Here is a 26,828-nt window from a genome sequence, read left to right on the forward strand (position 1 = left end):
AAGTGGGAGTGTGCATGCCCAGAGGCAGAAAACTTCTACCCTGAAAATTTAGGCATCTACAGGGTTCAGCAGGAGTTTTGTGGATCACAGCGGAGCTTAAAACTGGAATTTAAACACTTAAGTACCTTTGTAGATACAGGTCTCAGTGTCTCAGGCTCTGAATATGAAAACTACATTTCCCTTTAAATTAAAAATTTGGACTGGGTATAGTTGTACTGATGCTCAGGGAGTTATAACTATGCCCAAACTGGGGGGGAGGGGGACAAAATAATGGGGTTACATCATAGCTATAAACTTAGGGAATCACTGTAACATAGCATCATCCTTGTAAGTGTAGGCAGAATTTGGAGATCATTGCATAGCTCCTACTAGCAAAGTAGTGTGCCAGCTTCCTGTTAGCTCATTCCATAAAACAGTTTATGGACAACAAGGACCTTGGTCTAAATCTCACTCTATTGATATTGAGGTCCAACACACAAATAAATCCCTTTAGAATGTGGGGCAATTTATTAACAGCTTAACTCTGCTCTGTCTCTAGCAAACACAGCTATTCTGAGTTGTTCAAAATGTTGTTTAATCTGCTACAAAATATATCTAAAGTTCTATAGGTAGTTCTATTGGACACTGATGAACTCTGAGGCAGCTATAAACATGCATGCCGGGGTGCCAAGGATTCACATACACACACCAAAAAAAAGCCTCCTGGGAATTTGTATAGTGGGGGTGCTGAGAGATATTGAACCAAACTTTAAACCCTGTATATAATGGAAAGCATTTCAAGCCAGGGGGTACAGTAGCACCCCCAGCATCCCTACTTCCAGCACCTAGGTGTTGACTGATTAGTTAGTAGTACGTAAGTGTTATTTCATCATTGTTATTTTCATTCTAATGCTATCCTGTACTTCTGAACAGCTGGTGCTACTTTTTAGTCCTTTAAGGACTTTATGGATTTTAATATTAGTCTTTTTTTCAAACTCCAATAGTTATACACTACCAACTGCATCAGTAAAATGGAAACTGAGATGCTTCCAAGACTTACCCTTTGTTATTTGTGTGAGTTGTGGGATTTTTTTTGAGATTATCAAGATCTTGGCTCCTACAAAAGATAAAGCAAAACCTGAGCAGGTCAAAATCAGTACATACAACTGTCAATTAGCTAAAATTAAGGACTTGCTTAAAGTAATGAGGTTATTGACACATTTTTCAAGAAAGATGGAGTAAAATTGATGGCAAAGTTTAAAGCCTACATTACTAATTCAATAATATACAACCAGTAAATATATACCCTTTCAGATTTTTCCATTTGACCCAAGCAACACCTGATTATGTTTTAGAAACAACCAACTACACCTAATGTATGAGTCAAAAGGGTAAATGCCTTCTTAGCACTCATAATCACAATTAAAAACCCCCTACTTCAATAACTTTAAAAAAAATTGCATGCCTTTTAGCCAGCAATGAACCTTAAACCATGAGATTACTGAATCATAAAATCAGCAGAATACTACTATGATGTATGCAAGAATGAGTCCTCATTGAGAAAAAAAACCAGAGCCTAAACTAGAAGAAGCTAATCAGCATTGGCTTATACTGAAGACCAGTCACCCCTCTGGACCACTAGGATACTGATTTAATTCTTACTGAGTTGGCGGGACAGCAAGTCCAGCTATGACCTGGGGGACATGTTACTTGGATAAACCCACTCATTCTAGACCCTCTAGTCTCTAGCTGACAGACAACACTTTCATTGTCTGACATTTCAAAATTTCAGTTTACTCTCCATAAAATTACAGCTGGTTGGAAAACACAATTTCTGTTCCCTGGAAAATTCTCACATGTCAAAATGTATTTTCATTCCAAATAGGAAAGAAAAACTGAAATTTTAATATTTCTTGCAGAATGAAAATTCCAAACAAATTCTGATTACAGAGCTATTCAAATATTTAGTTTCAGTAACACTGAATCACTTCATTTAAAAAATGTTGAAGCAATATAAAATAATGTAATATATTATAATAATTTCCTATTTCAACTTGTGTCTGCAAAAATGTTTCCATTTCAGTAAACTGCATTTTCTAATGTAAAATTTTTGGTCAAAAATTTTTTCAGACAGCTCTACCTAAAATCAATCCTAACATTGCCTGGACACTTTAATTAGGTTAATATCTTGTATCACTGATTTGTGAAGGAAATGGGAGATGGGTTGGAAGTATAAAGCTGTTTCCCACTCAATACCCCTCTGACTTCCTGTAGAGCCCAATCTGATTCTCTTAGTGCACAGCATTGCATGTGTCTCATTACTTGGAATTCCAATAGCTGTATATTAAACAGTTCTATCTTCAAACATCATTTAGCAAAAGATAAAGACAAAGAGTTTTGCAAGATTTCCCCTTGTCATTTGTCAGCTGTGGGATTCACTTTGAGATTACCAAGATCTTGTCTTCTTTAAAGATCAAACAAAATTAGCACGAGGGAGTCAGAGGACATTCAACATCAATTGTCTAACTTTACATACGAGCTATTAATAAATAGGTAATCTACATATTCTTCTAGAATTACTGATAAGTTTAAAGTTATGTTAGTAATTCTGATGTATTTATGGCAACTAACACAGTGTTGCCAACTTTCACTATTGTATCATAAGTCTCATGATATTTAATGTTTTTCTTAAAGCTTCAGGTCCTGGATTCATTTGATTATATGAGAATCTCAGCTTTCATTAAAAGAAAAGTAAGTTTCTAGCTCCTGAGTGTAGAGAAATGGCTGAAAATATAAACCCTAAGGCTCAAAAGAGAGAAGGCGGATTAAAAGAATCCAAAATATATTATATTTAATGCAATCTCATGATGATGCTCTGCCACCCACATAGATACCGTTGCTCGTTTGGGATGGTTTAATTACGCTGATAGCTGTGCTGCTGTAAGTCTCTAGTGTACACATAGCCCTAGTTGTTTCTAACTCACCTGGGGCCTTATTCAAAGCCTATTGAAGTCAATGGGAGTCAAGCACCTGTTACATCTTGTCTTAATTAAACCCGGACCCTGGAACTGAAGACATGTCAAGTGTCACAGATTTCATGTGACACTAGTGTATGTAGGCAGACCTTCACGCATTCCTGCATCCCGGAATTAATGTTCTCTAGAAAGCAGGAGGACTTGGACTGCTGCCACCACAGGGGCTGCTGTGGTGCCTGATGAAGCATGCAGATGGCCTCCTGCCTTCCCCTTTGGCTGCTTGCAAATTGCCCTGCAGTTTCTCAGACATGAAGAGCAACAGAAAGGGGAAAAGGCATTGGTGACTTGACATGAGTGCCCCACAGGCAGGAAAGGTGAGGGGCTTCTGGGGATGTGTGAAGTGACAGGAACCATGGCAGCAGTTGGGAAACAAGGCATGACCTATGGGAGGGTGGGGAGACAGGGGACAGGGTACTGGGGAGGACAAGGGAGACAATGACTACAGGGGGACAGGAAGTAAGGGAGGAGCAGGAGCTGCTGAAGGGAGGAAGAGTGAATGGGGGAACAGAATGAGTGGACAGAATAGGGATGGGGGCCTGTAGGAGGAAGTCAACTAATAGTGCTAGTGCCACCAGGTTGCCAACTCATGATTCTATCTGCATCTCCTGATATTTAGTGTTTTTCCTAAAGGTGCAGCTCCTGGAGTCATGAGATTACACAAGACGCTCAGTTTATCCACCCCATTGCTTTGTGATGTAATCCCTAAAGACAGAGAATTGGATTTTTTTTATTTTTTCAAGTATTCAAGAATATGGGGCGGGGGCGCGGGAGGGAATAGGAAATATATGACTATTATTTTCCATGTAGCAGTGATTCTTAAACTGTTCTCCAGGGGGAGCTTGCTGGTCACATGATTTCAACTCTCCTACTTGTTTCAAAAGGCTAAGTAACATAAAAAGCCAGCTAAAGCAAGATTAAATAGCTTCTGACTATTACTTTTCCATGTAATTACTTTAGTTGCCACACCAATGTTATTTGATCATCAGTAAGAGACAAGTTGGTCTGGGCAATCAGGAATGTTCCAAGAGACAGTTTCACTATTAAGATGAAAGATAAAGTTTTCAGTAATGCCTAAGTAACTTAGGATCCTAAGTCCCATTGACTTCTAAAGAGACTTAGAGCTTGTCTATACAGTGCTGCAGTGTGCTCTACAGGGGGTATGAACTGCAAGGTGCTCTAATATGTTGCACTCTAACTGCCCCATCTAGACCTTGCTGGCATAAACTAAAAAGGTGCCTAGTTCACATTGATGTGATCCCATTAGGAGCCTAACTCACTTAGATGTTTTTGAAAATTGTACTCAAAGTCTGCAATATAAAAAAATTTTGGGGACTCCTGCCTTACAAAAATTGTACTACAATTTACAAACAACTGTGTGTTGGCCCTACCTTGTAGTTCTTTCTGTTGTGATTCTTCTTTCAGTAACAGATATGCCAGGTTTTGTTGGAGATACCTGCCTATAAAAAATTAAATGCTATTAATATAGTTATGTTTTATATAAACATATACAAGCACCTGCTCCAAAAGAGTTCAATATAACACCCAAACTACTACAGCCCTTCTTGTGTTAATGTTAGAATCAAATGTTAAAATGAATCCAGTGTTTTCCTATCAAATAATGCATAATAGGTAGCGAAGTTAAAAACATAAACAAAATACATTGAAATATTAAATTAATACATATTCAAGAAATCTCTATCTTAGGTACTTATAGAGCTCAAAACACTATATTGTCTGGGTATCATAATGCAGTATTTAAGAATAGCATAAAAGTATAATCAAAGTGGGCTTTGTTCTTGCTATTCTAAGGCCTGGCCACATATAAACTGAGGTGTTTTTTTCTTGAAGTCACAGCTTTTCTATGTTTGAGTGTTTTTCCTAGTGGCTGAGATTTTTTCTGTTAATGGGGAAGTAAGAAACTGCATTAAAAACACTTCAGATTTTCAACCCTGATTTAAGTAAATTTCAATATGCATTTTAAAATTCTTTCCAGGTAAACATAGTTTGTTTTAACTAACTTGTATTTCCAGACAGTGTCCAGATATTTCAGCTAAAGATAAATTCCTTCAGATAATTTATCCTTTATTCTTCACCAATGCTCCCTAAGAAATCTTCACCTTAGTACACTCAGAGCAGACCACTCCCATAGAGAGTAGGTAAGATCAGGCTGCAGGGTGAGAAGGAAGATGTTTGCGGGGGAATGGCAGTCTGGGCTAAGAAAAGAAACAGATCACAGAAATTCCATTTCTCTGGCAGTGTGAGTTAATTATTTTCATCTGGAAATCATGACAATAAGATAAAATAAACTTACCGCAACTCTCAGACAACTTCCAATGTTTTAAATTAATTTTAAATTTACTCCACTGTTTATATTTGAAATAACTACCTCCTCAGTGAACTGCATTTTTTCTCCTTATAAGCTATTCTCAATACACTGGGAATAGAGTGTTGATTGGCTTGGGGGGAGGGGTGTAATTTCATTTCCTGTCTAAAGGGACATGCACAAAAAAAGAGATACTTCTTCTGTAATAAAATATGAGTTCTACTCTATGTGTACCCATCCTGCCAATTACTCTGATTTATAAAACAAAGTTGAAGAATCCTAATATATATATATGTTGTGATCTACATTCTGATGTGACTGATCTGTTTGGCTACGCTTTATGGTTCTCCTGGAACAAACACTTCTTCCATAAAATGTAACCTGGGTGATATATTAAATTTTACACAGGTAACACTTCCTTAATTCTCTCTCTCCCTTTCATGCCACATCTGCTTGGCAGGATTAAAGTAAGTAATCAAGACTGACATCTTGCAAATTCCTTCAGTTAGGGCAACTGGCTGTCTGAAGGGAGTGGTAATAGGATATAGATCCTTTAGGTCACTGGTTCAGATACCCCTCAGGTTAAGAACAACTACACTTAAGATATGATGGTTATTTATAAAGACACATAACATAATGACTTCAATGGCACTAGTTGGATGAATCAGCATTTGCAAGACTCAGACTGTCTGCAATGAGCTTTTTCTTAAAAACTCATACAGTTGCCTGATGAAGTTACACCGACAGTAGCAACAATGCACTGTAAAGCATCTGCCAGTGTTCATGCCACTATCTAATCTAATCTCTCTCAGAACAAGTCTAGCAGCTGTTTACGGTAGTGCTTTCACCATTTCTACCACCAGTGAAGCTCCACCTGTGGCATGTAACAGTGAGAGACGGAGAAAAACCTCAGTGTAAACACTGCTTAAATTAAGATGTAACTTGCCGAGCGATGACTGCAAGTGCTGAGGCATTCCCTCCCTGAAGTTCCCAGACAGTTCGGCTCTTCTTCTGAGCTGTCTCTACTCTAGGGCTCTAGACATTCTCATTCTCACTCAGGACTCGGAACTTTCTTTCCTTTGGGCTCTCTCCCATTAATAACTCCCAATGGCAGTTCACCATACTAGGGCACCCTTGGACTGGAACAGGAGAGCTGAGCTCAATTTCATTTAGTAAGTCAGCTACCCTGTTACATTCCCAAAGAGAACAGGAGTGTTTTTGGCAAGAGCTCCCGAACGCCTCTGTATCAGTTCATGGGGGACAACTACTTCACCTGTAGAAGTCTGGCAGAACCCATCCAGCTGGTGTGTGCAGCTGCATAGTTCCCAAAGGAATTCTCACTGAGTTACCCAAAGTGCCACCATGAATTCTCATTGCTGCCCAGCCCTTTTATACAACATCTGCAAATAGACTGTGACTTTAAATATTACATTACATTTTTTTTTACTACTTCCACAGTGGGAAAGCTCTGCTTGTGTTAGCACATCCTTTAATACAAAGGTTAAAACTATTCTAGTCCAGCAAGCCAACAGCCACAATAATTTTAGAAGACTTGCTCTCATTAACAGATAAGCCCCTCAGGGCTTAAGTCAGTCACTATGCAATCAAGAAAAGGTTGACAAAACCCTTGAATACACTGACACTTCAATAATGAAGTTGAGCTAAAACCTCAAAAGCCATCTCTGTCCTAATAACATCAATATTGAAAAGGGCAGTTTCAGGCTACAAAAACAACTACATATTGCCAGCTGGAACATCCAAATTCTGGATCAAAACCGCACCCTGAAACACAGTAAGTAATTCAGGATTTGCATTGCACAAAAATTGACATAACAAGCCTTTCTGAACATTGATTGACTGTCTAAGACCCCTTCAACACTCCTGTAACAGACTTTGGGGTGTGTAAATGAGAAAGAAAAAGTAAGTCAAGAAAGGAATGGCATTTATTCTGAATTGGGGTGCGTTTTCATTCCTGTTGCAATCCAGACTAATCAATGCCAGCTTTCTTTCAAAGGAGCCCTCATTTTAAGCCTTGCACCCACAGAAGCCAAGGATGATGAAATTGAAGAGGTCTGCAGCCGACTGTGAAAACCCATTTATACAAACACAATGTGTTGCATAGCACAGAGAATTTCAGAGCTAAATGCAGAGGCAGAGTTGTTTAGAATGTTTTGAGGGGATGTGGACTGGGAAAGATCACTGAAGAAAGGACAGCAATTCATTCAGTTCTGCTTTGAGGGTAAGTATGACCTTGTAAACACTACAAGAAATAAAGCATTTGCATCTCTTCACATCAACTCTGCAATGGCCAATCGTTTATATCATTGAACAGAAGAGATGTAAACCAGCACTGTTAACTTTAAAACTCTGTCGGGTGCTACGAATACTAGGAATGAGGTGCAGAATCTCTCACTCAGTATAAAAGTCAGTTAACATGGGGCTTTTTTGTTTTTTGCTTTGGTGGAAAAATTTCTCACCAGAAATGTGTGTGTTAATTTGCAGAAGAAAAAGCAGTCTTGAAAGTCAAAAGCTACTTTTTATAACCACAATCAGCCTTTTCAGCCAAACTCAGATGTGACAGCAGTTATTAGCATCATACACTCTACATCTGCTCCAGGATCAATCCTACTTTTTTAGTAACTAGGTACCCAACATACTTGTGAGTGGTGTACCATGTCACATTCTACTAGTCTGCTCAAATATACTATCTAGAAAGGGAAGATAAATTAGGAAGACATCGAAGTGAGGCAGCCAGAAATGAAGACCTTGTGATGTGCAAGTGGGGTACTTAAGCAGAGTGAGAGGCTAGATTAGACACAATGGAAAGATTCTTATTTACATATTGTAATAGAGTTTACTTAAGGCTTCAGGCCTTGAGTGCAGAAGGTGGGGGCCCACAACGACTCTAAAAATTAATACTTGCCACTCCAGGCTTGTATTAAACTCCCAAGATTACAGCTTCTCTTTGATCTTGGATTGGTAAATGTTGCCTCCATCCAAGTGTAAAACCCCTTTGAAAGACCAGGAAGGCTCACTTGGGAATTCCTTCCTGTGGGGTACCCTCAAGCCTTTTCACGCCCCTCCGCTCTCCCCGAGGGAAGAGCTGAGAAAGAAAAAATAAATAAGTAGCTGTTGCCACCAGCTAATAAAAAATACATGTGCACAAACCTCTTAAGACACAGAACTCTAATCCTGTTCTTAAAAAAGGTAAATTTTATTAAAAACGAAAGAAAGAAAATACATCTGAAAACTCAGGCTATTGCTAGATTTTAAAAGAGCAAATATAAGGATTAAGCAACAATAGCTTTTGATGTCCAGATTAAAGGTAACAAGCAAAACAAAAGCACCTGGGGTTAGCACAGAGGAATCCACACACCATAAAGAAATAAAAGACATAAACCTAATTATATCTTCCTAGACATTTCCTGATCTACTTACATATCTGGGGTTTCAAATAAGTAGTTTCTAGGTACGATACTGATGGTTTTTCTTCCTTGGCCCAAGCTTTTTACAACCTAATTACTGCCCTGTCCACTCTTACTGGGAGAATCAGACAGACAGACAAGAGGGAAGTTTTTTCCTCAATTTTAAAAAGTTCTAGCCTTCCCATTGTCTCTTTTGGTCAGGTGCCCGCTCACTTCCTTTTACCTATGCATAGTAGTGAGACTTTTAACCCAGGTAAAGCAAGTAGAGAACAGTTACTGAGAGTGATTTTATCGCTAACTGGCTGACTGGGTGTCCATAAAAGGGAGCTATTTCTTCCCCACCCCCTTCATTTATCACACATCTCATATTAAATGGGATAGCTATAGAAATGAGGTTACCACTAGCTAGACAGAATCAAACCCCATGATTTCTGAAATCATGGCATTACATTTCCTTTTGAAAAGCAGTGGTTAGAGCAGTTTGAATAATGAAAGATGATGAAAACACCTGCAAAAAATAGGCAATGGAAACCCAGAGCTTGGTCTCTTTGCTCCCACCCCTATCGCCTTCCAAGACAGAAGTTACTTAGAAAGACTACTCTGTGAAGACTTGCTCTCAAAGTACCCACCTTTATCCACATAACACCCCACTGAAACATCTTACTCAGCCCGTATTTACTACACAGCCTGCAAAAAAGACAGACAATAACCTCTGCAGTGTTTACTGTACTTCTACAGTCTGACAGTAATTAAAGTTCAAGACAGCAGCCAGCATGACTACAGGCAATTTGGCAGCTGAGTAAGATCTCTATCCAAGTTTTATAAGGCCCTCATGACCATAGTGTCTGAGCATCATCTCAAATACTCCAAAACAGCTTGTGAATTTTAGAATTGATTAATAATTGAAGCTATTCTGTCACTGATTCATTATATTCTATTTAAACTCTTTGTGGCAATCCCTTCATTAATTATTTTTAACACACTGGCACAAATTCATCCCTAGTGTAATTCAGATTAAATCACTGGAACTGCATTAGTGTTGTATCTGGCCCAGTGTATCCAATACTGATAGATGCTTTTAGATAGGTTTCACTATGTGCGGACTTTATGTATAGTCTTTACCTAACCTAAGACACATAACTTGCTTGCCTACTGAAGGAGATCATTAATAGATGATTGAATAAAATTATACTGGGAACCTTGAGGATGATTTAAAATAGACAGACTATATCGCCTGTTGAACGTACTGCTTTATGCAGATTTTGAAGTATTTTCAACTAAGAGAAGAGTAACTATTGTCATAGGTGCTACAATTATAATAAAATTATTGCTCAAGGCAAAGGGCAAAATAATTCACTTGGTGCATCATTGAAAGGGGAACATCACACAACAAACAGGCATAGGATAGTGAAAACATAGCATGAATAAGATCCATCACACAGATCTGAAGGCTAAAGTGTGTCTATATATATTTCCTTTATTAGTTATATACCATCGTAAGGGTGTTAGATGGTTAGGCCCCTGCCCTGAGGAACCTACTATCTAAATTATACATAATACACACAAATAAGTTTTAGACACAGTGAGGGAAAATAAAGGCATGGGGAGAGATGCAACATAAAAGATCATATGACTAAAAGGGTTAGTTTTCAGTTTTAATTTTTTCAGTGTTAAAATATATATAATTTTAAAATGATATCTCTAAATTGAAATTACTTACTTTAGTCATGTCAAGCACATGCTGAATGAATGTGAGAATTAAGGAAATATTACTAATGTAATAAATAAATATATCTTCCACATTATAGTTTGTGGTAGAAGTGCTGCAGTAGGAGAACCATAAAGTATACCTGAATGGATTAGACATTTAGAAAGCAGATCAAAACATTCTTATATCCTCAACTGTAATTATCAACAGTCTGTGTTAATTAACCTACTTGGATGTTTTTAAATTAGAGTAGTAACTTACAGGGACTGTCAATCATATAGACTTTATATAGTATAGAGAGTGCCCTATATAACTGACATTCCTGTCAGTTACTACTCTAACTTAAAAATTGGTTAATAGTATAGATTTGTTTTCCATTAGGGATATAAGCAGGAGGAGACAGAATATGATTAGCCGTCGAAGGCTAGGCAATGAAAAATAGTAAGATTCTTGAGGAGTAGGGGTGGTGGGGGACTTGAAGAAGGAGAGTGTGGATGTTTGGCTGCTATACATAGGAATATAGGAATTCCCATTCTGGTCAGAGGTCCAGCCTAACCACTATCCTGTCTCGGACAGTGACCTGTACCAGATGTTTCAGAAGAATGGACCCTGTAATTTATGTAGTGACCTGCTTATAGAGGAAATTTCCCTCTAACTTCAGGTAGTTAGCTTATACACTGAAGCCTAAATGCTTATAGTCCTTTAAACATGTTCTCATTAATCTTATGGTGATCTAATCATTTTGTGAATCCTACTAAGCTTCTGCCCTCAATACTATCTTGCTGCAGGCAGCTACACAGGTTAATTGTGGATTGTAGTACTCAAGACAGGTGTATATATTATATTTTAAGATAGAGAATAAATGAGCACAGGGTAAAGTTTTACATGAGTCAGATGTCAGACGATGTCCCCACACCCACACCAGGTCAATGAGCACACAAAATACACCCACCCACTGAAGAACACTTCATCTTCCCATCTCTGGCTCCCACTCTTTCCCCCCTGGTAGTTCCATAGAGGTTAATGCAGCCTCAGGGTTGTGTGTGTCCTTTGCAAGAAATAGAGGGGACAAGATACACAGAAGCCCAGTGAGGGCCTCAAGCCCATCTATACCAAAAAGTGATGTTTGGCACTTTGGCCCAGATCTACAAAGGGACTTAAGTCCCAGTTTTAGGCACCACTGTGATCCACAAAAGCCCCACTCAGTTGCTGTCTAACCCTGTAGATTCCTACATTTTTGCTACAAAAGTTTCCGAAGCTTTGGCCTCTGGGCCTGGGCACTGCTTCCCCACTCCAGAGATCTGGATGCCAAAGCCACAGTGCAATCCTCAAACTGGAGGGAGATAGGTGGAGGAGCGCCTATCTTGTATGCGGGGCCCAATTCAGTACCCTCAGTACATGCCTTCTAGATCAGGACCCATTCAAAAGTGTCCTCCTGCTCCAAGTGACTGTATAATTTTTAGTGTCGTGGTTAGTGCACGCATCTGGGATGTGGGAGACCCAGGTTCAATTCTTCTCTCTGTCTGACAGGGAGAAATTATTTGAACAGGGGTCTCCCACCCCTCAGGAGAGTGCGCCAGCCACTGAGCTATGCTGAAGGAGAAGGATGGGTGTCTCTCTCAGTCTGTCCTGTTGACACTGATTCATTTTGAACAACTGCTTCAAACAGTCACTGAATCAGAGAGAGAGAGTGACTCTATAGCCCCCGAGCTCCAGATTCCAGACCCACTGCTCCAAAGACGCTTGCATGGCAAAATGCACTGTGGAGTTAACATTCTTTGGCCATGGCTACACTTGCAAGTTGCAGTGCTGGTGAGGGGGTTACAGCGCTGCAATTTAGCAGGTGTCTACACTTAAAAGCTCAGCCAGCGCTGCAACTCCCTGTTTGCAGCGCTGGCTGTACACCTGGGTCCGCTTCCGGTGTAGCGTGCTGCTGTTGCAGCGCTGGGCATTTTTATGGCCTCCAGGGTTAGAAATTTATCCAGCATTCCTTTTCGCCTCTCTGGTACCCTTAGACTCCACGCCATGTGTCAGGCCGGATAGGAGGGGGGTTGGGTAGGAGTAAAGCACGGCAGAGAATGATCGGGCTGTCCGCAACTCTAGGCCGGGCTTCCGGCTGGTGAGAGCGGGCTTCTCCGGCACTTTGCCGGGCTCACGAGCAGGGAGAGTTGGGGTGTCGCGCCCGGCAGGGGTAGTGGGGCGTTGCGCGCTCTGGCGGAGCTCGTCCGGGGGAGAGCGGGGTTGCCGCACTCTGGCCGGAGCTCTGGACCGGTAGTAGTCGGGGTGTCTTCTGCCGACACTCTGGCTAGTTTCCAGACTCATTTGAGACTCTCATAGTCATTGTCAGTGCCGTGTTGTAAACACAACCAACACCACACACACACACAAATACCCTTCCTCCCCCTTATCCAGAAAGAAATAACAGTATAATTCAAAGTCAAAACTACCAAACCATTTATTTTCATCCTCTATTCTACATCACTACAGAGCCTGGCGCTTATATCCATTCTGCGTTACTTGAAGAACAATGCATCCTTTTTCCTTGTCATGACAGATGCAAAGGTGCTCATTGACTTGTTAGCACAGGACTTCTACATGTCTCGCTTGGTTCCTTGCTGCCTCTGCTTTAAGCATTTTTGTATTGGTTGTAACCACAGTCACCTAGGAGCTTTCTTTCAGCCCTGAGGCAGGTGTATGCCGGACTTTTAGGACCAGTTGACAGCCCTTTCAAACCATTGTCTGGAACGGCAGCTCTGCGGAGATCGGGGTTGCGGCATCGGCCGGGCATCGGCCAAGAGCGCGCAGTCGCGAACCTCCGCAATCACCAGGCTGGAGCCCGGCAACAGCGCGGCAAGCTCTGCGACTCTGCTTGCATGGCTGGAGCCCGGCCGAGCGCATGAAGGCTCCGCTACTCACGCCATATCCTGGGCTGGAGCCGGCCAGAGCGCGGCAAGCTCGGACTCTGCTCTCAATCGGCTGGAGCCCCGGCCGGGAGCGCTAGCGTCCCCGCGCCCCGGCTGGCAGCCTCTAGTGGAAGCGGGGCATGCCGCGCTCCCGCCGGCGGCTCATCTTCAAAGGAGCGGGACCATGGAGCAAACCGCAAGCCCCCGCCGGGATGGGGTAAGTTTAAAAAACAAAAATAAAAAGGTGCACTCTTCCGGGGGGGTCGATTTCCCTCGCAGCCAGGGGTCGTTGGAACAGGGAAGCGGAATGACCGCACCCTTCCGTTCCCTCCCAAACCCACAGCGCAAAATGGGTACAGGTGTTGTGGGATAGCTGCCCACAATGCACCACTCACAACAGCGCTGCAACTGGTGCAAGTGTGGACACACTGCAGCGCTGGTCGCTGTCAGTGTGGACACACTGCAGCGCTGGCCGTACACAGCTGTACGAGCACAGCTGTAACTACCAGCGCTGCAAAACTGCCAGTGTAGCCACAGCCTTTGTCCCAAAGAGAGATTGCACCTTACAGCCATCTCAGCTAATCTCCCTCCAAATCATGCTCCTGCTAGCACTGACAACTTCCACAGGGAGTCAGTTACAGTTCTCCTCAAAAGGGGTGATTTACCACAACTTGGATCTTATGAGGATGGCAAAGAAAATCAGGGATTGATTTGCCATAAAGTATAATCTGTAGTATCCAATAGTATACATGTCTGTTCCAGTTATATGTTTTTGCTAGCTAACACAGCCCTCTCAAAATGAAGATGCTTTGATAGCTATCGTGCACTCATAAATATTAATAAGAATCCATATTTAACCCAGTCACATAAGAATGAATAGAATGCTGTACTCTGGTACCCTACAGAAGAGAAGGCAGATGAATTAAGTATCATATTCCAGTCATTTTAAATGGGGAGTAATTCATTAATACTTTAACATCTCTCCAGAGAAAAAACAAAATCCAAGTAAATATGTATCTTTAAAAATGCATTTAAATATTACAGTTCTGAGTAAAATTACATGACAATAAAGTATTTCACACTTAAACTAAAATATTACCTTAATTTTATTTTACTGAATTTCAACATTACTAGAAAATAGATTTACTGTTAATTTTCCTGAGTGTGGAGAAAATATTTTTTGCCAAAATTATAGCATTAATGTAGCATTTTTAACAGAAAATGGTGTTTCTGTTGAGCACTGTTGGATACATACATTTAGCAGAATTTGTAGGTGCAGAAAACTGTAGGATTGGTTACATCAAGAATAAAAGGTTATATTTAGCCCTCTGTTTTGCAGGCTACTTATAGTTTACATAGTGACACAAAAAAACTGCAGAGCAAGGTTACCATAGTAACATAGTGGATCAGCCACATAGTATTCCTACAGCTCTCCACCAATGGAGGAACTGGAATATAAAGCTTGATATGTTAATGAGAACCACTAGGGGAGGATGGATATGAACTGAATGAGAATGAGGATTAAGGAAGACTTTAAGAAGCCTTTATAGTGGGGAATGGCTGTGATATCCCTAGTTAATGAACTGGTATATTTTATTCTGTAAAATCTCCAAGATTTGTGGATGGGAATGTTTCACTTAAGCACTATCTTCCTGGAGAATTACACTGCCAGACATCTTCAGGGTGTTTTCCTTGATTTTGGACTGTTCTAATGTACTACGGAATTTATTGGAAAATACAAGGTAACATATGCTATGGTTCCAGATCTCCAAAAATTATACTTTGTTAATCAAATCAATTAAACTGAGCTAATTTAAACTGACTTAAAATCTGTACCCTTTCCTATTCAAAATTAAAAATTGCAAATTGTGAGCCACTATAATTCTCAGTGCATCTCTAAAAGTATCTTTCTTGTAATGAATTCACAATTTTAACCATATAGCTGAATTGCATAGTCAGGGCAGTGTATTACAGGCAAGGGCACAGAGTCAGTGTTTGTGCACGGTTATTACTGAATACACTGGAAAATGTACTATTTCCATTCTGACGAGCCTCCCAATTTGCCTGGATTTTAAATAATCAACATTTTCACATTCTTCATTGACAACTTTTATAGTTGATTAATATTATCTATATGTATTTCAAAATACAGTACCACATACACTAACTCTTAAAACACATTTTTTATATTTGTCACATTAAATTGTGTTTACATTTTTCTGCCAAACACTAACAATACTCTGCACTAATATGGCTCCTTTACCCACATAGCACTGTGCAGACATTAACTAACCCTTGTCTGTGAGTTGTGTTAAGCAGGCAAAAACTACTAGCATCCAGCCTCTTGCCCTTTAATGTGCCCCCTTGTGGCCAAATCTTTGAAAAAAAAAGGCAGTCGTGCCCCAGTTTCCTTTTTGGTATCAGCTCCAAAATGCAGCCTGTAGTGCTCAGCCTCTTTTAACAGTTCCACCCTGTGGCTGGGTCATTTTGAGTTCCTCCTCTTTCAGGGAAGTAAGGGGCGTCTCACCTCAAGATCCTAAAGGTCCTGTGATGGGCCTCCAACCACCAGCCCTGACCCCATATCTCTATCTCTCTTCTTCATCAGGGAGGAACAAAGAAAGTTAAAACAGGAAGAAATATAAAGTCCAGTAGTCTTAAGTTAGGACTGCCAGCCTGAATCTGGAGCTTCAGCAGTCCCTTCCTCCTTCTCTCCAGGAGGCTGTAGGAGGACCCAAGCTCACCTCTCCTCTGGGTCCCACCATTAGGCAGGGAAGGACTGTTTGTTTAGGTCCCCTGCTGCCGACCTGGACTGCTTACTACATACAGCCTTTGTAGCCATTTTCCTTATGGTCCCTTTCCTGGATCCTTCTTCCTGAAAGTTGCTCTCTCTAAGGAGCTTTCCCCCATCTGATGCTGTAGAACTGGGATCGGCAACCTTTGGCATGCAGTCCATCAGGGAAATCTGCTGGCAAGCCGGGATGGTTTGTTTACCTGCAACGTCCACAGGTTCGGCCAATCACAGCTCCCACTGGCCGCGGTTCACTGGGTTCCAGGCCAATGGGGACTGTGGGAAGCGGCGGCCAGCACATCCGTTGGCCCACACCGCTTCACACAGCCCCCATTGACCTGGAAGGGTGAACTGTGGCCAGTGGGAGCTGCAATCGGCCAGACCTGCTCACGCTGCGGGTAAACAAACCGTCCTGTCCTGCCAGCAGATTTCCCTGATGGGCCGCATGCCAAAGGTTGCTGATCCCTGTTGTAGAACTTCTCTCTGGTGACTCTCAACTTCTCCAGTTGCCACCCTGCTCTGTCTGGGTTGCAAATTTTTATCCCAGCTGTTGCAAACTAGCCATTCAGCAGCAGCTAGGGGAGCAATTCTCTCTTCATTAACTCTTTTAGTGTCTGCTGCTGCCTGCATGGGGTCTTTACTTCCCACCACACTACTCCCATTTGATACCTGTGGAAATTGAAGCACAAAAGGTGTAATGACTTCTCCAAGATAATGCAGCAAATCACTGACAGAACAGGATTAGCACTCATGTGTTTCTGGCTTCTAGTCCTAAACTTGGTCCATACTGCTTCCCCTCATCCACAGAACCCACGTAACGCATCAGATATTGAAGTCTAACAAATCTATTACATTATATTTCTCTTTCCCATTTCATACCAATCATTCTGATTATGCCTATTTGTAATACCTTGTTCTGGTTTTATTGTCTACATCAGTTTTTGATCTCTCAGGTGTAGTTTGTTCTGATGAATAGATAGTCCTGCAATATAATGTTATATATATATTTAATTCATGAGTAACATGACTGAGTCATATAAATCTCATTCCATATACATAAGTTATAATAGTACCCATCATTGTACAGTATCTCTTAGGTTTAAAATTCAGTAATGAGTTAGGGCAGTGGTTTTCAAACTTTTGTATTGGTGTCCCCTTTCACATACCAAGCCTCTGAGTGCAACCCCCCTTATTAATGAAAAACATTTTAAAATATATTTAACACCATTATAAATGCTGGAGACAAAGCAGGGTGGAGGCTGACAGCTCGCGACCCCTCACATAATAACCTTGCAACCCCCTCAGGGGTCCTGTCCCCAAGTTTGAGAACCCCTGAGTTAGGATTTTTTTTGAGAAAAGACAACTACTTTCCACAGATTTTTTAAAATTACATATGTACTCACACATACAACACTTCTTTGCACATCAGTGCTGTGATCCATTCAGCTTTGTGAAAAACTAGTGTTTCTGGATTGGTTGTTTTAACATTATGGATTCAATAATAAATTGTGGTTTGTTTAAGGTTTGGAAGTGCTTGTAGGAAAACCCCCCCTGCAGATCTGATATGAACTTTTGCATATGAAGAATAATGTGAGTAGAGTACTGGTCAATTTTTCCTAATTTTTAAGATCATATTTCTCTCTCATCAAAATAATAATTGCAACACCTTTAGCAGACTAAGGCCTTGATACTGCAAACACTTATGCACTTTAATAATGTCCCCACGAGTCAACAGGGCTACTTGTGGAAGTGAAGTTAAGCATGCACAAAAGTGTTAGTAGGCTCAAGAACTAGCTAGACATTTTATTGTGCAGAAATGAATTGATGTAATATGAATGTCATAAAGCTCTGAGGGCAGTGACTCTCAAAGTGCTCTGTGGAACACTTGCAATCAGTCGAAAGAAAGCTGGCTGTATATGGTCCTGGTTCTCCCTCCTTATATCTAGGTGCTAAATCACATTACAAGACAACTAAAATACCTTAAATACGTTCATAATATTAGTTATTAATTATTATTATTAATATGTGGGGTTGTCTCTACAGCGATGTTATAAGATAATGAATGGGAGAGAAGGTGGGCTACTGGATTGGGAATCCAAGTGTATGTGATCCAAAAGACAGACAATCTCTGTTAAAATGAGATCTACACAATGACAAAGTTTGAGAACTGCTATAGTAGATAGACCCAATCCATGAAATTACAAGTCAGTTAAGCTTTCTCTGTGTGTGAATATTTTACTTATTTAACTAATAGGTTTAGAAACTGATTTAGTTAAACTGGCAAAACTCCTCTGTGTTGGTTTAAGAGGGCCTTATATCAGTTTAGCTTCCGTCAACTCTTTACCTTAAATAAGACTTTAATTTACTATTTCCCCTCCCATTATTTTACTCTTTCCCTCATTTACTCTTCTTCCATTTATTGATTGCCTCCAAAGAGTCAGTTCAACACTGAGTGACCTTCGTAGTGGCAATAACGACAACTGTGGAATTAAAATAAGGGAACAAGTTTATTTTTTTGGGGGGTGGCTTGGGGGAGAGAGGTTGTTTGTATTTTAAATGCTGAGCTATGTACATTGAAATACTCTAAACTATTTGAAGGATAAGGAGATTTATACTTTGTGAGATGTCCTCTTTGCTTGCTCCTGTGTGATCAGGAAAATCTCAGTTAAATCATATATTCATTCTGTTAAAAGCAAGTACACAACAATATGCACAGAACGGTGCTGTATTTCCAAGCTTAAGAGCTTTACAAGTAATATTTAAAATATCACAAACTTACATCTTTGGCCTTTCTGGATTTTCTGAAGAAGCAATTCTGTTGAAAGAGAACCATGAGCACTTCAGATGTGAAGTTGCAAACACTGCTACTGGAGCACTCTCAAGTATTTAAAAATCTAACTTTCTATTTTACTTTTCCTTCCTTATAAGACAACGTTTTCTTAGTGTATGAATAATGCATAAATCAATATAGATAACATACTGAAAATAAAATAAGACATTTCTATTATATTTTTACATATTGTTTTTAGTTTAGACAATCATGAGTCAATAAACTATTCTCCAAAGTACATACTCAGATCAACACATCTTTGATTTCAGTACTCACTTGGCAGCCAAAAGCTCAATTATAGTGGAACTGATAAGATACTTAACATGGATTGCACGTTCCTTTTAAGTGCCCTGTAATTAGTGCTTGGTTAACACGGAATTGAAATGGGACACTATAGAAATTCATGTCATGCTTGGACAGAGTGAATTCAGAAAAATTCAGAGCAGTTCTTTGGCTCATAAGACTACTTGAAAACTAGTGAGAGCTTTCTTTGAAGCCAGACCATATTTGGGTAACCCCATTCCTGAAGATAACAGGATAATCCTGTGTCTCACTACTTTCAGATCCAAAGGAATGATTCATCTCTACACTCTAGCTTTCTCTTAATAGCAAAAATAAAAAAATTAATTTAAAAAAATCTGATGTCTAGCAAATTACCCTTTGCTACCACCAGCAATGGACCACTTGCTTATTATTTGAATGCCTTCCAAGAAATCATAGTTATAAGCATGGGATAGACAGGTAGGGTCTTCTTCCTAGAATTGAGAAGTGCGCGGCTGGTGGTGCTCTGATTCCCCACTCTTGCCATGTTATGGTAGTCCTGCTTAAATAGTGTCCACATCTCTCTATTTGCTTCTGATTTTAATCTCGTTTCAACTCTGCTAAACATGCCACTTCATGGTCTTCCTAAAACATGCTTCAAGCGAAGTCAGAAGGTCTCCTTTGATTGGTGGCTATTATTAGCTATAATAATACCAAGCACTGAAAAACAGCACGTACATCTTCAAAGCACTTTACAAATATGAACAATTAATCACTTCACTCCCATCTTTGATGGCCAAGTGTAGAGTGGCAACACCAATCAGAGGTAAGGTGACCATATACCCCAAAGGGAAATCAGAACACTGTGCAGGGTTGGCCTGACCCACTAATTTGAGCCCTGTCTCCCCTCCCCCCCTGCCACACATGGAGCTGGCCTTTTCCCTCCCCCCACCGCACATGGGGCTGGCCCCAGCCCTGCCTTCCCCCATCCCCCATGCAAGCTTTCATCTGAGCCCAGCTTGCTCCCCCTGAGGGGCTGGTGTCACTTGTCGTCCAAGCCCTGCTGCCCCCCAACACACACACACACACTCTGTGTGGGGCTGGCATTGCCTGAGCCTGGCCTGCCCCCCTGCTTGGCTGGTGTTGCTGCTCACTCAAACTCTGTCTCCCCATAGATTGATGGAGCCCTTTCTCCCTCCTGCCCTGTCCAAAGCACTGGCATTGCCCCTTCCTCCACCACATATGTTTCTCTTTGCCCCCCTAGGAGTGTGTGCCCCACTTTTTTTTGGCAAAGGTGGGCATTTGTCCTGTTTGTTCTTGCCAACTGATGATCAGAGGTAGGGTGGCCATATATGATCAGTTGGCAAGAGCAAACGGGACAAAAGCCCACTTTTGCCAAAAAAGTTCGGACAGCCAGGACAGGTCTTAATAAAGTCCCGGACAAAATAGGACATATGTCAGAGGTGCTCCAGGAATGAATTGTGTCATGAAAGTCTCACGAGGACAATGCCTGCCTTGCGGGGCAATTGTGTGTGTATAGGGTATGCATTTGCACTGATGAGCTGCCAAAATATTAACAACAGGTTCCCTCCACCTCATCCCATGAGGGGGTCATGCCCCCCCCCAGGGGGTTGTGCTCCATCCAACCCCTCATGTTCCTTGACGCCCCCCTCCCCCCCGGGACCCTGACCCATCCACCCTCCTTCCCTGTCCCTTGACTGCCCCCTGCCGCCCCATCCAACCCCTGATCCTTCCTGACTGCCCCCCCCGGACCCTTGCCCCCATTCAATCCCCCTGTTCCCTGCTCTCTGACTGCCCCGACCCCTATCCACCCCCCTACAACCCACCGAACTCCCCTGCCCTCTTCCAACACCCCCTCCCTGCTGCCTGCCCCCTTACCGCACTTCCTGGGGCCGGGACCGGGAACGCTTGGCTGGGACCGGTCCCAGCATCGCAGTGCCCGAGCCAGGCTGGGCCGGGTCTGCTTGGCCGGGACCGGGACCGGCGCTGTGGGGCCTGACTCCCCGGGCCGGGCCGGAGCCGCTCGGCCAGGACCAGGACCGAGCCGCGGGGCCTGACTCCCCGGGCTGAGCCAGGTCTGCTTGGCAAGGACCAGGACCGGCGCTGTGGGGCCCAACTTCCCGGGCCAGGAGGAAGCCGCTCGGCCGGGACCAGGACCGAGCTGCGGGGCCTGACTTCCAGAGCCACTCGGCCAGAACTGGTGCTGCAGGGCCCGAGCCACTGGGGCCAGAGCTGGGGGCACTTGGCTGGGATCGGACTGGGGTGCTCGGCCGAGGCCAGGCCAGCACCGGGGGAGCTGCTCAGCTGGAGCTGGACTGGGCCACACCGTGCCTTCCTGGAGCCCTCCTCGTGCGCCCCAGCCCCAGCTTACCTGCCTGCTGCTTGTTTCAGGCTTCCCGTGAACATCTGATTTGCGGGAAGCAGGGGAGGGGGAGGAGAAGGAGGGTGAAGCGTTCAGGGGAGGAGGGGGACATGAGCTGGGGCCGGGGGCGGGATGGACAGCTGCCCAAACTTTTGTTAAATTTAAAAGCTTTTTTAGAACTGTTTGTCCTGGAACAACTGTTCTAAAAGAGTTTCTAAATTTAACAACCGGTTCCTGCGAACCGGCTCCTGCTCACCAGTGATTGTGGGAGAAGAGAAGTAATGAAGGCAGGGAAATATACTAGCAGTGGGAAGGCCAGCATAAAGGGGAAGAGGAGAGGAGGCCAAGGAAAAGAATCATATCAATTTTGCCCAAAACAGGTAGAACTCTCTACTCCTCCCTTGCTCAGTACTTGGTGGTTGTCTACTGGGAAGACATTAACAGTCATTCTGCAGCTCTGTTACTTGAGATACTTCCACAATTGCCACAGTAGTGAGATATTGAAATTAATCCAAAATAAATGCATCATGAGCACCATTTGTAAAAAAAAAATCCATCATTTTGATGAGAATGAGGGCAGCAAGCAATGATGTAACAGAGGGATAGCTCAGTCCTTCAAGCATTGGCCTGTTAAACCCAGGGCTGTGAGTTCAATCCTTGAGGGGGCTGCTTAGGGATTTGAGGCAAAAATCAGTACTTGGTCCTGCTAGTGAAGGCAGGGGACTGGACTCAATGACCTTTCAAGGTCCTTCCCAGTTCTAAGAGGTAGGTGTATAGCTCTTATTATTATTAAACTAAACTTCAGCATCAGGTGCCATACTTCTATTGAGCAGTGATTTTGAATCTTGGTTAAAAAGCTGGACGGTAGTGAACAAATTATTAAAATAATTGCAAAGCTTGCATCTTTATTTGACTCAAAACAGTGCCTGTATAACTAGTTGGATAAAACCATACAATAAATATTATATGCCATGTGTATACAGTAGAAATATCTCTCACCATTTTTAAAAATTAAAATATGTTATGGTAAAACAAAAAAAGAGTTGGACTAATAAGAAGTGTCATAGTTCAACTCCTTTTTGCTAGAAGACATAGCTGCAGCCACCTAAAATTATATAGTGGGCTAGATTATATGCAAATGACAGTGGCAGAAGATTAAAGCAGCATAAAAACCCATATAGACAAAGGTAGAAATTTCCTTATAAAATGCTATAAGCTTTGTTGGGGGTAGGGGCGGGGGGAGGGTTAGGGTTCATGCACTGTGTATTTGTGTGTTTGATTGTTGTTTTCCTTTCTTGTTTGCAACTTTCAATGGGCACAATCATGCCATCTCCACTGTAAAAGGAGGGAAAAGGAAGTGGGGAGCCTTTCCTCCCACAAAGCAAATAGCAGGGCATGATTATTACATTGCACACAGGTGTGGAGTGCTGTGAGATCAAAACAGCTAATGCTCATGTCTATGCATCATATCCACAAGAGGACTTAATCTGCTGCGTAGAGGACAGAACTCTTCCCCCTGTGTTGGCTGGTGTATATCCTCTCTCAAGAGCAAGCACTAGATGGCAGATTGCAGGCACGCAGGTTGCTTCCACTCAGAGGAGCAGCAAAATGCACCCCACAGCATGGAGCTGCAGCCCTATGATGGAATCCTGCCCTGCCAGGATAACTGTAGCAGACAACACCCCAGATTCCATTTCTGTCCCCCCCTCCCCATAGTTACACGAGCCAGGGTATGAGTTAGTCATAAATTTTAGATATATACCCTATATCACAGCAAGAAAACAGTTCTGTATATGTAACCCCTTGCGGTTTAGAGAGCATGGCTCATGTAAATCTTTTTCTGAAGGGGGGAGGGGGAGCAGAAGAATAAGGAGGGAAATTCCAGGATGTTGCTCTGGAATTCCAGAGAGAAAGAAGGGCTGCAGCTCGCAGGCCCTCACAAAGTGAAGCAGCAGAGAACCTGTCTGAAGCCTGGGAAGGACAGGGCAGCTGATCACGGATCCCCCAGGACCAAGGCTCTACCATTTTTGCCACCCCAAGCCAAAAAAAAAAAAGCAGCTCGGACTTTCTCTGCTGGTGCCTGGAGCCGGCCCTGCCCAGGACAGAAGCCAGGAGGAGCACTGTGCTAGGGAGGAATCGCCCAACAAGTACAGGCCGGAGGTGGACCCAGTATCACGGCTGCCCAGAGCTGCATGGGGCTGTGAGTACTGGGGCTTGTGACTCTGCACTGGAAATAAGGGGGGAGGCTGCTAGCTAGTTAAGTGGGGAAGTGGCCGCTCTGTGTGGCTTTGCAGAGAGTGGCAGAAGAGGGCACCAGAGGGGTTTGTTGGGGGAAAGTTCACTGGCGCTGAAGATGACCAGGAGCACCCAAGACTCACCACTGGACTGGAACTTTGCTCAGGATTCCTGAACTCTGTGTGTAGACACATTGCTTGGTGTCTGCCCTTCCAGACTGTGCTACAACTGGGCCAGGGGGGCCTTGATTTGAATGCAGCCCTGTTTTACTGCTCCCCCTATATTTCCCCTTGTTGTTTTTCTCCTCTCATCCCTCTGCAAATAAATATTTCCCTTTCTTTCCTGCTGCATTCCTGCGCATGCCTTCTCTTGGCCAGAGCTGCCTGCAGAGCAGACTCCATCTTCGCTATGAGGGCACTAGAGTTACATATAGAATGGTATGACATTGGCTGTAATGTAATTTCCAGAATCGCCCAAAAAATCTTGTGCATATAGACAGTTACTGAAGCTACATTAATTGCATTCATGCTGAATTCTAACTTCCTGCAACTGCTGACTCTATGGACAGGGAATGGTAGGTCTGGTAATATCTTTTATTGAATCAACTTCTGTTGGTGAAAGAAGTTTTTGAGCTCCACAGAACTCCTTGTCTCTTTCATATCTTGAGATCAGCACAGCTACAACAACTCTCTGGTTACACACATAGTAAACAAAATGTAAGGGCGAGGGAAGAAAAATGCATAAGCGTTCAGCAAAATGCCAGGCTACAAATTGCTTTTGAAATCAAAAGCACAAGGAAACAAATGTATTGCATCTACATATCCATTTGGAAGTTTATCCATTGGCAAAAGACCTTCAGAGAATACTCAGGAATATCACAGAGTTGCTATTCTGTAGTGAGCTAAGTGGCTTGAAAGGAACTGTACTGCAGCACAGAAAAAAACAGCAAGAAGTCTACAGCATGGTTCAGAATTAATCATAATATAAACACTGTGCTCAGTCTTACCGTCTAGTATCAACTGTAGTTGTGGTGGTTGTATCTAGTGGGGTTCTGGACTGCCTGTATTAAAACATTCAATGAAAAGTATCTGAGCATTTTTCTTTAAGAAGAAAATCATTCTCTAATTTACCATTTAGAAATACATTTGAGAGGTGCAATAGAATACTGAGAATGGTGAAATTAGCGTGCTCCTTCACAAAAAGCTATACATTCATTTGTTATTACAGAAATATACGTAACCCTTCCATGGTAAGGTTGGAGAGAGCATTTCAATGAAAGGGCAGTTTTCAGACTGCCACACCCACAACTCCCAACAACTTGGTAAAAACAAAACCAAAGCAGCTGAAATTTGTCCATAAGAGAGTTAGTGGGTTGGTTTGTTTGTTTTAATAAATTTTTGGGTAAATCAGATATTCCATTTCAAGTTATGTAGGTATACGTTTTTTGACTGGTTGAAGATTTATTCAGCCTTGTACATACAAAACTCCACATTTTATATTCATACTTTTAATACATAATTTGTATGTGCAAAGTTTTTCTTTTTACTGAAAAAAGTTCACTGTTTATCTATATGCAAGAATATATTTAAACAATTATAAGCAGTTCAACATCAGGCCCATGTGTTCATATAAGCTTTTGTGTTTGCATACAACATGGCCAAGTTTGGGTGGATTTTCATAGGAAAAGGCTTATCGCTGACACAGGGCAATCCCCTACCAAATTTGAAGGCATTGCTCCAAAGCAGGGATCAGCAACCTTTGGCATGCAGCCCACCAGGGTAAGCACCCTGCCGGGCCGGGCTGGGTTGTTTACCTGCTGCCATGTCTGCAGGTTCAGCTGATAGTGGCTCCCACCGGCCGCAGTTTGCCGTCCCAGGCCAATGGGGGCTGTGGGCAGCGGCACGAGCCGAGGGATGTGCTGGCCATCGGTTCCCTCAGCCCCCATTGGCCCCAATCCTGCAAATATGTATGCACTTGCTTAAATTTATACACTGAGTTCAATTCACATAATTTCGCTTCCGTAAATACAATTTCACTTAGAAACGCTGAGATCACAATGCAATTCTTCAGAATAAAGATAACACCCACATCTTGCGTGTGTAAATATATACATTTTCAATAATTCATCCATATTTAACATTGAGATGTGAGCAGTTTCATTATTCATCAGACAGAAAGCAGATGCAGCTGTAGCATTAAAAACTAAACATTCACTTGTTACATAACTGCAGCTAATTTTAGCACAAGTTTTTCTGAATTTCCTAAACACCTGCTACTGAGAGCTGATTCAGTGGAAGTTAAGGGTCCTCAGCACCTTGCAGGATCAGGTATAATAATAATAAACACCTAAACGCTATTCTTAGTTCTTACCCTTTGTTTTCCACAGTAACTGTGGCGTTCTTATAACCGGAGACCGGTGGTGGCATCCAAGACTGCCTGTTAAGTGTTAATTAATAATTCAGTTATAGAGTATGTAGTGTTTAGTGGATGAACAGCAATTTTAAAATCTATAGAATACTTTGAAAGGAGAATGTTAGAATCTCAGAGGTGATATAGAAAATGCTTATAACATTTCCTAAATTATTATTCTTCTTTTAAACTTATTTTCCAATGCCTTCATAGCAACCACCATCTTGACACACCGTTCTGTTCATTCTGTTAGAGTATTTAATGCAAGTGGACATAAAGTGAAACCTTTAATTACAGTGGTGCCACCAATGTCTAAAATACAATCTTTGGTCCAAGTTCTTCTTTGGTGCAGCTCAAGTGAAGTAAGCATTTAGCCCCTTGTGCCAGTAAAACAGGTCTCATGAGGGACAACCAGATGGGTCAAACCCCCAAGCCCAGCTGACAGATCTGGAAAGCTTGATGTATTTACGTGGCCTCCATAACACATTCAGATTCTGCAGAATCTAAGTTTTCATTCTAACAAAAGTAAGTTTGTAGCCATCATTACTG

At 42.1% G+C, this 26,828-nt stretch overlaps 1 protein-coding gene across 1 annotated transcript in view; it reads right to left on the reverse strand.

The window, feature by feature from the left end:
- The window catches only part of SCEL (sciellin), a 72,405-nt gene that overhangs the window by 14,218 nt on the left and 31,359 nt on the right, over positions 1-26,828 (reverse strand). The window contains exons 9-14 of the mRNA XM_075061742.1: positions 26,241-26,306; positions 24,877-24,930; positions 18,941-18,976; positions 17,072-17,143; positions 4,403-4,471; positions 1,040-1,096 (exon numbers count right to left, since the gene is read on the reverse strand). Coding sequence (XP_074917843.1) covers positions 1,040-1,096; positions 4,403-4,471; positions 17,072-17,143; positions 18,941-18,976; positions 24,877-24,930; positions 26,241-26,306 — 354 coding nt within the window. The remainder of the gene's footprint in view (positions 1-1,039; positions 1,097-4,402; positions 4,472-17,071; positions 17,144-18,940; positions 18,977-24,876; positions 24,931-26,240; positions 26,307-26,828) is intronic.

Source organism: Chelonoidis abingdonii, chromosome 1, assembly GCF_003597395.2.
Source record: "Chelonoidis abingdonii isolate Lonesome George chromosome 1, CheloAbing_2.0, whole genome shotgun sequence".
NCBI lineage: Eukaryota > Metazoa > Chordata > Testudines > Testudinidae > Chelonoidis > Chelonoidis abingdonii.